Here is a 13,949-nt window from a genome sequence, read left to right as displayed (position 1 = left end):
AAGTAGTTTTATACAAATATAGGGGGAAAAAAATTTATAAAACATGACAAAATAATGCAAAAAAAAAAAAAGAACTAATAATACTAAAAATGATGAAAATAATGAAGAAAATGACCAAAAACGAATAATGAGAAAACAAACTAAAGAGGAAAGAATTTAATGAAGAAAATGAAAGAATCTAACAGAAAAATGAAGAAAATAATATGGAAAAATGGAATAAAAACTGTGTGTTTTTAGAAAAATAAGTAGTTTTTATAAAAAATATGGGGGGAAAATGTAGAAAAACATGAGAAAAAAATGATTAAAAAATAAACAAATAAACTCATAATACTAAAAACAATGATGAAAATAATGAAAGAAAATGACCAAAAATGAATGAGAAAACAAACTAAAAGGAAAGAATTTAACAGAAAAATTAAAAAAAATATGGAAAAATGGAATAAAAACAGTGTGTGTTTGTAGAAAAATAGGTAGTTTTATACAACTATAAAAAATTTAGAAAAACATGATAAAATAATGATAAAAAAATAAACAAACTCATAATACTAAAAACAGTGATGAAAATAATGAAGAAAATGACCAAAAATGAATAATGAGAAAACCAACTAAAAAAGAAAGAATTTAATGAAGATAATGAAAGAATTTAACAGAAAAGTTAAGAAAACAATACGGAAAAATGGAATAAAAATAATTCAAATCTGATATTCTGCCTGTTATTAAATATTTTGTGTGTTTGTAGATCCACTGTGATCTGTGTGTTGTAATGTACACAAAGAATAGTTACAATTACACTGCTTTTTTTTTTTTTTTTTTTTACATGTAATTTATTTATCTTTATTTTCATCTTTAATCATCTTTATTAATCTTCAGAATTTCCGTTTTTCTCAGGTTATTCATATCTAGTTTGTAATTTTAAATATTTTCTTAATTTAATGTTTGGGTTTTTTTGCACTAAAACAAAGACATATTTGGAGTTATCATTCTGTACAGGTTATTGTGTTATTATTATTTTACTATGTGACCCATTTAAGATCATATTGTATGGAAGTAAATCTGTCTCATCAGATTTGGAATTATAAAAGACATTGAATTTGTAGCACTGAATTTTTTTCACTGAAATTAAGAATGATTTTTTTTTTTTTTTTTGCACTAAAATTTAGTATCTGATTTTTTATTTTTTTTTTTGCACTGAAATTAAGTATCTGATTTTTTTTTTTTTGCACTAAAATTAAGTATCTGGATTTTTTTTTCTTCCACTGAAATTAAGCATCTGTGTTTTTTTGCACTAAAATTAAGTATCTGATTTTTTTTTTTTTTTCTTTTGCACTAAAATTAAGTATCTGAATTGTGTCTGAATTCAACTATGTTTATAAATTTAGAATAAAAAAAAAATTCAGATGCAATAAATTCAGATACTTAACTTAAGTGCTAGAAATTAGGCTTTTACAATAATTAATCTTTAGAATAATTTCATAATTCAGAACCTGATGAGACAGATTTCCTTCCACAGTACTGGTCTGAATGTGGACCCTGCACTGCCTCCATCTGTCCTCAGAACCACTAGGGGGCGTCCTGTCCTCCATCCTCAGCCTCACACTGACTTGATGCTGCATCGGACCGTGAAGGCACCACCCGAGAAGAGCCAACAACAAATGACTGCCAGGAGGATTTAACCCGAAGAGGAAGAGGAGGAAGAGGAAGAGGAGGAGGAGGAGGAGGTGGGATCCAGGACCGGAGCAGCATCAGGACCACAGACCCCTGATCTGATCCACGTCTGTTCCAGAAGCAGAACCAGCCTCCATCGGACCAGGATGAGCGGTCTGAGTGTAAGAGCCGCCTCGTGCATGTCACCCACGGCCACGGAAAACCCCGAGGTTCCGTGGATCCGTCTGTAAAATCCACTAAAGGCGTGATTTTTTATTTATTTATTTATTTATTTTACCGCCGCGGATGCTGAGGAGGCGTGCGTGTTGCTAGGATACAGGACAGGGAGGGGGCTCACGAGCACAGCGCATCACCTGAAGACGATGGGTGTTTTTTTTTAAGGGGTGTGTGTGTGTGTGTGTGTGTGTGTGTGGGGGGGGGGTGCCACGTAATTTTTCACGTTTTTCTGTGTCTTCATGACAGAAAAGAGAGCGCGAGCAGAAGAGGAAACTGCAACACTTCCTGAATGACCTGGCTTTACTGGGATCACTACAGGTAGGCGCAGAAACAGAGGATTATGGGTAATAACAGGGAGGGAAAAGCCCAGGGCAGAGGTTTAGAACAGGAGGACAGGGACATGGATGCACAATAAACAGTAAATGTCAAACAGATGCAAAAGGAGGAGGTAAGCTGCAAACGTCCACTTATTACATGAGAACATTATGGAAGTCCATCTGTCATCAGATTTGGAATTCTACAAACCACGGAATTTCCAGCGCTGGTTTTTTTTTTGCACTGAAATTAAGAATCTGAATGTTTTTAATTCTAAGTGTATGAACATAGTTGAACTCAGAGACAAACAGTTCAGATACTTAATTTCAGTGCAAAGAAAAATCCAACGCAATAAGCAACAGCACAAGATGTAACAGGACACACCAACAGATAACTCAGCAACAAGAAGCAACAAGTTGCAAACAGATACAACCACACACACACACTACACAATAACACGCAACGAGACAAGATGCAATAAGATACAACATGTAACAAGACAACCGGCAACAAGATGCAACACAATAAGTCACAGCAACAAGACAAGATGCAAGACAATAAGTCACAGCAGGAAGCAAGAGGAAAAGATGCAACAAGTTGCAACAAGACACGCCAACACACATCTGTGCAACAAGAAGTAATAAGATGCAATGCACAACAATTTGCAACAAGATGCAACAAGATATATCAGCAATAAGATGCAACCATATGTAACAACACAATAAGTCAGAGCAAGAAGCAACAACACAAGATGTAACAAGTTGCAAACAGATGCAACAAGTTAAAAGATGTAACAAGACAACCGGCAACAAGATGCAACAACACAATAAGTCACAGCAAGAAGCAACAAGAAAAATATGCAACAAAACACACCAACACACATCTGTGCAACAAGTAGTCACATGATGCCAACAGATGCAAAAACGCAAGAAGTTGCAACACGACATATCAGCAACAAGATGCAACACAATGCAATAGGATGCAACAAGAAGCAATAAGTGGTAATAAGATGTGACAAGTTGCAAACAGATGCAACCACTTACAATAGGATGCAACAAGATAAGAGATGTAACAAGACAACCTGCAACCAGACGCATGTCGGCAACAAGTTGTAACATGTTGCACCAAGATACAATAAAATGAAACTGATCTATAAGAGGAAAACAACATAAAACACAGACTGACTTTCAGACGGTTTTTAAGGGTGGAGTGTTCTGACATGAACCCACATCCTCTGGTGTTTATGTGAACAGCTGAAGCTGAAGGTCTGTCTGGTGTTTATGTGAACAGCTGAAGCTGAAGCTCTGTCTGGTGTTTATGTGAACAGCTGAAGCTGAAGGTCTGTCTGGTGTTTATGTGAACAGCTGAAGCTGAAGCTGAAGGTCTGTCTGGTGTTTATGTGAACAGCTGAAGCTGAAGGTCTGTCTGGTGTTTATGTGAACAGCTGAAGCTGAAGGTCTGTCTGGTGTTTATGTGAACAGCTGAAGCTGAAGGTCTGTCTGGTGTTTATGTGAACAGCTGAAGCTGAAGGTCTGTCTGGTGTTTATGTGAACAGCTGAAGCTGAAGCTGAAGGTCTGTCTGGTGTTTATGTGAACAGCTGAAGCTGAAGCTCTGTCTGGTGTTTATGTGAACAGCTGAAGCTGAAGCTCTGTCTGGTGTTTATGTGAACAGCTGAAGCTGAAGGTCTGTCTGGTGTTTATGTGAACAGCTGAAGCTGAAGCTGAAGGTCTGTCTGGTGTTTATGTGAACAGCTGAAGCTGAAGGTCTGTCTGGTGTTTATGTGAACAGCTGAAGCTGAAGCTGAAGGTCTGTCTGGTGTTTATGTGAACAGCTGAAGCTGAAGCTCTGTCTGGTGTTTATGTGAACAGCTGAAGCTGAAGCTCTGTCTGGTGTTTATGTGAACAGCTGAAGCTCTGTCTGGTGTTTATGTGAACAGCTGAAGCTCTGTCTGGTGTTTATGTGAACAGCTGAAGCTGAAGCTGAAGGTCTGTCTGGTGTTTATGTGAACAGCTGAAGCTGAAGGTCTGTCTGGTGTTTATGTGAACAGCTGAAGCTGAAGCTCTGTCCTGTTTTCATTTGCAGGGTTTTAAATATTTTCAGCCTTGGCTTCGAGGAAAAGAAGAACTGCTGCTGACGGTGGTCAACGAAGACCTGGTCTGTGTCAACTGGACTGTACTGGACTCACTAACAGGAACAGTAACAGAGTAACAGTAACAGAAGAGTAATAGTAGAGTAATAGTAACCGAAGAGTAACAGTAACAGAAGAGTAACAGTAGGGTAACAATAACAGTAGAGTAATAGTAACAGTAGAGTAACAGTGTAGTAAAAGTAACAGTAGAGTAACAGTAAAGTAACAGTAGAGTAACAGTAACTCTAGTATCCATAGAATCATCATAGTCACTACGGCCCCTCCCCTCTGCCCCCCCCAGGGTTGGCGCTCTCCAGGCTTCCTGGTCTCCAGAGCCTCCTCCTACTCGTCCTCCAGCAGCTGTAACAGCAGTGACGTCTCCCCCAGCAGTAGCTCCCCCAGCCTGGGCAGCCAGCGCAGCTCCCCCCTGCCCGGAGACCCAGACCCCGTCCCAGACCCCGTCCCAGACCCAGGCCCAGACCCAGGCCCAGACCCAGGCCCAGACCCAGGCCCAGACCCGGCCCGACAAGAGCCCCCGAGCCCCAGGAAGAACCAGACCTCCAGCAAGACCCAGCCCCAGCCTCCCAGGTGAGTCTACGTGGGTCCATGTGGGTCTGCACTGGTCTGGGGGGTCAGTCAGTGTGGAGTTCAGTGGTATCAGGGTCTACGTGGGTCCATGTGGGTCTATGTGGGTCCACACAGGTCTGTTAAACCCTCTGACCTGGTTCTGTGTCTGGTTTCAGGCAGTCCAGTACTGAGGACCACCTCCTCCCAGCGTCTCCCAGTGAACGAGAGATCGCCGTCCCAGTAAGACCTTAAACCCAGTAAAACTATAGAAGTAACAGAAAATATGAGTGAACGTGTTTGTGTGCGACAGCGTTTCAGGGTTCAGCTCAGACAGAAGTTACAGACGTGAGCAGTCAAAGGTTTCACCTGTGACTGATCAGGTTCAAAGTCATAGAGTTTTTCTTCCCAGTTTCTGATTCTCATATTTGTCATTTTCTCGACCTCAAGGTTTTTCATGTAAATTTGAAATTCACAACATGTTAAGAAATAACCCTTTTTTTCCACTTAAATTTTGCCTTTTATAACATACGTTTGTATGTTTTTTCTTCATAAATTTACCCATTACAATTAATTTACAACACTGTGAAAATTATCTGAAATGTATGATTTTATAATCTCATAAATTTTGTGTTTCCCCAAAAATTTGCCTCTTTATGGTCACAAAAGTTTACAGTTGTAGTTCCATGGTTGAAACACAGTAAAAAAAAAAAAAAAAAAAAAAGATAAATGAAGGAAAAAAATCACCACAACATTGGAAACAACAGTAACAACAAAAAACCACAAGGAAACCGGTGTTAAAAACAAAAAAAAGAAAAACTCTGTGTTTTGCCCCCCATTCCACAGGTGGTGGGGGGTGAACTGAGCATGCTCAGATGTCTATAGAAAGAACCAGGTCTATTCTATCAGCACAACTGGAAACGTTACCAGTAAACTGAAGTAAACAGTTGAATTTGTAGGAATATTTAAAACAAATCCTACACTCAGAACGCTCACCACAGACACATCAGGGGTTAAAGGGTTAATCAATTAAAACTGATTGAAAAAGGTGAAACTGACAGTAGGAGTTACTTCTTGACCTTTAACCTTTATTTATTTATTTATTTATTTATTTATTTATTTATTTATTTTGCACACAACAACAAATCCAACAGTAGGATCAGTAAAGAAACTACTTGTGCAGGTGATAATTAGAAAACCTCATGGTGCTTATAAAATTAAACTCATCTGTAAATTATGTTCTCTCTCATCTATATGTGTGTATTTCTTTTTATGTGTGTATTTGTTTTTATGTGTGTATTTGTTTTTATGTGTGTATTTGTTTTTATTAGTGGTTTTCATATTTTCAGATCCAGGTTGGGTTGGTATGGGGGGGGGGGGGGGGGGGGGTCACCACTGGTTCTGGGGGGGGGTGTTTATACTTTGTGTCACAAAATCTTGAATCATAAAATGTGAATTTCTTTCTTTTTTTTTGTATTGTACTTTTGGAGATGCACAATGAAAATAGAAAAAAATAAAATAAATTAAATTAAATAAATCTCACCTCATTACAGCATTAGCATAAAGAAAGACAAAAGAAATAAAACAAAACAAAAATATAAACAAAGAATACACATTGTACCTTTAAACTAACCCCCTCCATGTGACCTCTGACCTCTGACCCCAGGAGGTGAACTGTACTCTGTTCCTATTGGCTGGATACATTAAATATGGACGTCCCTACGCCTGGATTCGCTCCAACCACGAGCGTCTGGTCAACATCGGAGGCACTGATTCGCTGGTGAAGGACACGCCCATGAAACTCAAGTCCATCTCCGACTGGCAAACGCGAGGTACGGAAACGACGCACGGAATCCAAACGGGACGCGCTCCGGTTATGCAACGACACAGTTTTCCATCAGTTCAATCAGACGCAGATGTGGACGGGCTTTAGTCGCCATGGAAACACCCTGAGGGGAACTGGACCTGAACGCACCACGATGGCAGGTTCAGACGTACGATCTGAAGTCAAATACTGTAATAATAACAACATGAGGAAACAACCACAGATGTGTCTGCTTTAGTGTAAAAAATATAAAGAGCAGAAATAAATATTCCAACATTATGGGAAACATGAAATAACATCATAACTAGGGTGGTCCAATAATTTGAGAAAAAAATAAATTCAATGAAAGAAGTCTAGGCACCTTCCCAAATTGTTCCAAATGTCACTTTATTTTATTTTGCAAAGTTTTAGGTTGATATATTCAGTGAATGGCAGTGCTCAAGATAGGTCAACCTCACAATGTATTTTCAATATTGTCATATTGTGATAAAAAATAATCACAATTTTAGAGAACTTTTCTCTCAGATGATTAACTAAGAGCCTCAATCTGACTCAAACTACATTAAATAACCATTTGCTAAGTTGTATTATCCAAAACAAAAAAGGAAACAATTAAAATAAAATATTTATATTTAGAGGGCTATACCCACAATGCGTACACTCATACTGACAGATGTTTGTTTTTCAGCCAGTTGTCATGTACTTTCTCCAGCTTTTCAGTGGCATGTTTCTTCAGAGTTGTCGGAATAGATGCATTTTGCCACACAACCAAGAGCTCGTCAACTGTCTCATCACTGGCACTTCGGATGGATTTGCTCTCCTTCAAATGGTGTGGAAACGCTGCAGTACTTACTTTACAGTCGGTAATTGTATCTTGTAATAGTCTCTCTGTCAGCATAGCCAATCAAATAATTTTCATTAGTTTGTCGTGTGGATGCCGTAGTGAATGATCTAAACACAAGAACTGTGGAGAAGACGAGGTAGGATGGTTAGAGGAAAGATGACATCTTCAGCACTGCCTCCTTTTCACCCTATCACTTAGAAATTTTGCGTAGATACACGTTTCATTGAAACAAACAAATTGAGAAGGTGCCTCGGTTACTACAATGAAGCTGGATTTTCTGAACCACACTACTGACCCCCCTGGTTTTTCGCAGGGATCCGTGTTTGGGACGTGGTCAGTGAGCTGGTGTGTCTCTGCACCGTCCCCTCGCCGTCCAACCCCTTCGCCCTGGACATGCGTTACGTTAAAAGTCTTCCCCTCCCAGACCGCTTCCTGGTCACCGGGGCGCTGCTCAACTTCCTGGAGACGTACGTGGTTTACGGAAACCGCGACGAGATGCACTACGACAAAGGTACGCTAGGGCACAGGTGGAATCAAACTAAACAGAAGTGAATTAAAGGTTCATGTCGTGGATTTACCTTAAAAATATTCCTGGAATTTTAACTGATCATGTGTCGAATTCTAAAATATTAGACGAGTTTTCAGTTAATGATGTGAATGGAGAATAAGATCAAGAATGAACAAACTAAACCATAACAGCAATGGTGTCAAACAAATGAAAACTGAAAACCACCAAAAGGGCCCCAGGCTAATCTGTGTATTTAACCCTTCAGTGACGCTTGTATCATATATGATACATACCCATTAAAGGCACACAGCTACTTCACTAGTTGCTCATTTAAGTTCTTTCCTGCTTTTTCCGATTATTTTCCGATTTTTTTTTTTAATTTATTCTGTACTCCAATTTTTCCATGTTTTTTTAAAATATAGATTTGTTTTATTTTGCACTATAATTTTTCAATCATTTTACAATTATTTTGTAAGAAATTTTTCAGTCACTCTTCAGATTTTTTTTATTTTGTACCAGAGTTTTTCCAAACAATCTATAATTTTTACTTAAACATTATATTTTAATTAAGTTTAGTAACTAACATATGTTTAATTTACCTAATCTAAATTATCGATTCAATTATTTACATGAAAACAATCATACTTGCATTAACCATAAAATATCAAATAAACATGTTTGATTTTATCGACCCTCTACATTTTTATTCCTGTCAGTAGGTGGGGCCCCGTAGACTGCTTTGCCCAGGGGCCCATAATACTGTTAAGACGGCCCTGCAATCCAGTCCATAGAATGAAAAATGGCACTTTATATATGAACAATAAATGATGTTAAAATTATTTTAATTCAGGTTCCACATTTAGACCAATATGATTTAAAGTAAAATAATAACATAATAACCTATAAATAACAACTACAAATGTTTCTTCATGTTTTAAAGTGAAAAAAGTAAAATTACATGATGAAAATGTTTACATCTACAAACTAGCCTTCACTAAATCAGTCAAAACCCTTTATTTTAAAATTACATTTTTGTGCATGTGTGTTTTTTCCAGATTTTTTCCTCATATTTACACAACAGTTACATTCATACATGTTCACTGAAACATGTGAAGCATAAAGTTGTTTTTAAATCACAAAATATATTAGAAATAAACTGAGTAAAAATGAAAATAAATAATGTGAACTGCCTTCATAAGTTATATACAGTATGTTCAGTAAATAAGGTTTAAATCTGTCCAGTGTGATTCCAAACAACCACAAAAGACCTGAATGAACCCACAACAGCCCACAGGAGGGGCTCACAAACCACATGGACCACAGAAACCACATGGACCACAGAAACCACATGGACCACAGAAACCACATGGACCACAGAAACCACATGGACCACATCAACCAGATAAACCACATGGACCACAGAAACCACATAGACCACAGAAACCACATCAACCACAGAAACCACATGGACCACAGAAACCACATGGACCACAGAAACCACATGGACCACAGAAACCAGATAAACCACAGAAACCACATGGACCACAGAAACCACATGGACCACAGAAACCAGATAAACCACAGAAACCACATGGACCACAGAAACCACATGGACCACATCAACCAGATAAACCACATGGACCACAGAAACCACATGGACCACAGAAACCACATGGACCACAGAAACCACATAGACCACATCAACCAGATAAACCACATGGACCACAGAAACCACATGGACCACAGAAACCACATCAACCACAGAAACCACATCAACCACAGAAACCACATGGACCACAGAAACCACATGGACCACAGAAACCACATCAACCACAGAAACCACATAGACCACATCAACCAGATAAACCACATGGACCACAGAAACCACATGGACCACAGAAACCACATCAACCACAGAAACCACATCGACCACAGAAACCACATGGACCACAGAAACCACATAGACCACAGAAACCACATGGACCACAGAAACCACATCGACCACAGAAACCACATGGACCACAGAAACCACATAGACCACAGAAACCACATGGACCACAGAAACCACATGGACCACAGAAACCACATCAACCACAGAAACCACATGGACCACAGAAACCACATAGACCACAGAAACCACATCAACCACAGAAACCACATGGACCACAGAAACCACATGGACCACAGAAACCAGATAAACCACAGAAACCACATGGACCACAGAAACCACATGGACCACATCAACCAGATAAACCACATGGACCACAGAAACCACATGGACCACAGAAACCACATGGACCACAGAAACCACATAGACCACATCAACCAGATAAACCACATGGACCACAGAAACCACATCAACCACAGAAACCACATGGACCACAGAAACCACATGGACCACAGAAACCACATCAACCACAGAAACCACATAGACCACATCAACCAGATAAACCACATGGACCACAGAAACCACATGGACCACAGAAACCACATCAACCACAGAAACCACATCGACCACAGAAACCACATGGACCACAGAAACCACATAGACCACAGAAACCACATGGACCACAGAAACCACATCGACCACAGAAACCACATGGACCACAGAAACCACATAGACCACAGAAACCACATGGACCACAGAAACCACATAGACCACAGAAACCACATAGACCACAGAAACCACATGGACCACAGAAACCACATGGACCACAGAAACCACATAGACCACAGAAACCACATCAACCACAGAAACCACATGGACCACAGAAACCACATGGACCACAGAAACCAGATAAACCACAGAAACCACATGGACCACAGAAACCACATGGACCACATCAACCAGATAAACCACATGGACCACAGAAACCACATGGACCACAGAAACCACATGGACCACAGAAACCACATAGACCACATCAACCAGATAAACCACATGGACCACAGAAACCACATCAACCACAGAAACCACATGGACCACAGAAACCACATGGACCACAGAAACCACATCAACCACAGAAACCACATCAACCACAGAAACCACATGGACCACAGAAACCACATAGACCACAGAAACCACATGGACCACAGAAACCACATCAACCACAGAAACCACATCAACCACAGAAACCACATAGACCACAGAAACCACATGGACCACAGAAACCACATAGACCACAGAAACCACATGGACCACAGAAACCACATAGACCACAGAAACCACATGGACCACAGAAACCACATAGACCACAGAAACCACATGGACCACAGAAACCACATGGACCACAGAAACCACATCAACCACAGAAACCACATAGACCACAGAAACCACATCAACCACAGAAACCACATAGACCACAGAAACCACATGGACCACAGAAACCACATGGACCACAGAAACCACATCAACCACAGAAACCACATCAACCACAGAAACCACATAGACCACAGAAACCACATGGACCACAGAAACCACATGGACCACAGAAACCACATCAACCACAGAAACCACATGGACCACAGAAACCACATCAACCACAGAAACCACATGGACCACAGAAACCACATCAACCACAGAAACCACATGGACCACAGAAACCACATCAACCACAGAAACCACATGGACCACAGAAACCACATGGACCACAGAAACCACATAGACCACAGAAACCACATGGACCACAGAAACCACATCAACCACAGAAACCACATGGACCACAGAAACCAGATAAACCACAGAAACCACATGATCCACATAACCCAGATACTCCATATAAACCTCAGCTGAAACCATGAACCATCTGAACAGTTTTTAGGTTTTTAAACATAAACTACTCACCCATCGTTGACTCTGGTCATATTCCAGTCAAACACTGTTAAAAACGTAGATCTGATCCAACACTGAACCTGCAGATCCTGCAGATCCTTCAGACTCACACATGTTCCTCATCTGGATCTGATTAATTCACCTGAACCCAGAGGGAGACCAGGGTTAGTCCAGCAGGGGGCGCTGTTTGGACACATGTGGAAGCTCCAGCCTCCAATCAGAACCAGAATAAGAACCAGAACCAGAACCAGATCCTGAATTAGAATCAGAATCAGCTTCTGTTTCTGATTGTTTTTGTTTATGTTGTTGTTTCAGTGGTGGAGGAGCTGAAGCCTCTGCGCCGTCTCCATGTCCGGTCGCTCCTGGAGCTTCAGCGAGGCAGAGAAACGTCCAGACTGACCACGAGTCCAGCTGACCAGGACTCGGCCGGAGAGGAATGACCACACCCACCTGGACTGGTGCATTATGGGAAAAACACAGTGAACAGCCTGTATTTTAATGAGTTGTTCATGTGTTTTAAAGTAAAACCTGAGTTTTCATGAGTGTTCATGCACAGACTGAACACACCGTCTACACCAGGGGGTCAAACATACGGCCCGTGGACCAAAACCGACCACCAAAGGGTCCAACCGACCCCTGGGGCCTGGGATGAGTTCAGGAACGTCAACAGTGATAAAGTCAGTTTAGCTCAGTATGATCTTAAATGTGTCAGAACAATAAAAAAAATGAAAACAATGAAAAAAAACCCAAACTGTCTATTTTTATCGCGAGCCGGTCTCACTCACTGCTCTGAGTTTTAACTGATTCTTTATAGTACAATTATATTGTGTTAAAAACGTGTGTATCAAATTTGATACTGCGGGTATATAAGGTGCTTTATAAAAACGCCCAGTGTCGCAAAATGTTTTGTTTGGATATTGTTAAAAGGTCGAATAAACATCTCAATTCCCCCCAAAATAATTTTGAGGGTAGTTTTTGATGGGTCAGGTTTAACAGGGTTAATTATGGTTCTAAAAGCCAATCTGACCAGAGCCAATGAGTTATTTATTTATTTATTTATTTATTTATTAACCCGGTAAAGCCTGAGCCATTAAATCATTGACAGAAAATTCCAGTTCTTTGAAACTGGAGCCGTTATTGGTCCTTCTGAACAACCAACTCAAATTTTTTTTCAAATATCAACTTCTATGTATGAGTTTCAATTTTCTATCATATTTGATCCATCAGGTCTCAGTGCTCAGATATTATTTCTGAACAAACAAAAACATAATAACACAAACATGTTTAACAAATAGTTAATTCTTTTTCTAAATGGTCCCAGTTCTTCCTCCTTCCTCATTAATGACAGTCTTGTAGTGTCACTGGAAAGGCCTCTGGTGGATTATCTGTGTATTGCATGTTTTTAATTGTTTACATCAGGTTTTTCATGACAAAAAATATCACACTTATCATGTAGAGGGCTTCAAATCTCATGTATCAGATATGATACATTTGGCATTATAGGGTTAATGATATATTTTACTGAAAAAGTCACCTTTATTGTTTTGATCAAATATCTTCTGACTTTACTCTCAGCTTTTATGAACACCTTTATGGTCAGTCAATTAAATATGAGAAATAGAGGACTGTCACTGGAAAAAATTTAAATTTTTCCAGATTTTAAAGTGCTTTTATTGGTTTTTAAAAGTCTTAATGGTCTTAGCCCTATTTATTTATCTGATTTGCTTTTAACATACGAGCCCTCTCGGACCCTCAGGTCCTCATCTCTTAACTGTTCCTAGAGTCCACACTAAGACTCCGGGTGAGGCCTCATTCAGCTTTTATGGCCCCAGACTATGGAACAGTCGACCTGAGGACCTGACGTCCGCTGCCAGTGTTCATATTTTTAAAAGTAAACTCAAAACTTCTGTTTAGTCTAGCTTCTAATTCAACTCTTACCATAAACTTTACTTTGTTGCTTGTATTTTTATTTACAACTGCAGAACAGTGGGGGGTTTTGTTGTGAAGCACTTTGTGCTACATGTACCATGCATGAAAAGTTCTATAGAAAT

The 13,949-nt window shown here is 39.7% G+C and overlaps 1 protein-coding gene across 1 annotated transcript; it reads left to right on the top strand.

Moving 5' to 3' along the window:
- Window positions 1–1,583: 1,583 nt before the first annotated feature.
- On the top strand, window positions 1,584–12,418 carry LOC115439059 (uncharacterized). The gene is made up of 8 exons (XM_030162955.1): window positions 1,584–1,826; window positions 2,128–2,199; window positions 4,280–4,351; window positions 4,627–4,913; window positions 5,069–5,132; window positions 6,556–6,721; window positions 7,872–8,069; window positions 12,214–12,418. Exons 1-8 carry the CDS (start codon window positions 1,812–1,814, stop codon window positions 12,336–12,338), a joined length of 999 nt encoding a protein of 332 aa, XP_030018815.1. The 5' UTR covers window positions 1,584–1,811; the 3' UTR covers window positions 12,339–12,418.
- The last annotated feature ends 1,531 nt before the right edge of the window (window positions 12,419–13,949 follow it).

Source organism: Sphaeramia orbicularis, chromosome 18, assembly GCF_902148855.1.
Source record: "Sphaeramia orbicularis chromosome 18, fSphaOr1.1, whole genome shotgun sequence".
Taxonomy (NCBI): Eukaryota; Metazoa; Chordata; class Actinopteri; order Kurtiformes; family Apogonidae; genus Sphaeramia; species Sphaeramia orbicularis.
Note: the sequence above shows the minus strand (reverse complement) of the source record. Positions and strands in the feature narration are given on the sequence as shown.

Bases quoted from the DNA above. Each gene is read 5' to 3' on its own strand.
- LOC115439059 (XM_030162955.1), top strand. The intron at 4,352-4,626 runs GTCTGTGTCAAC...TGCCCCCCCCAG, and splicing joins CGGTGGTCAACGAAGACCTG to GGTTGGCGCTCTCCAGGCTT. The intron at 8,070-12,213 runs GTACGCTAGGGC...TTGTTGTTTCAG, and splicing joins CGAGATGCACTACGACAAAG to TGGTGGAGGAGCTGAAGCCT.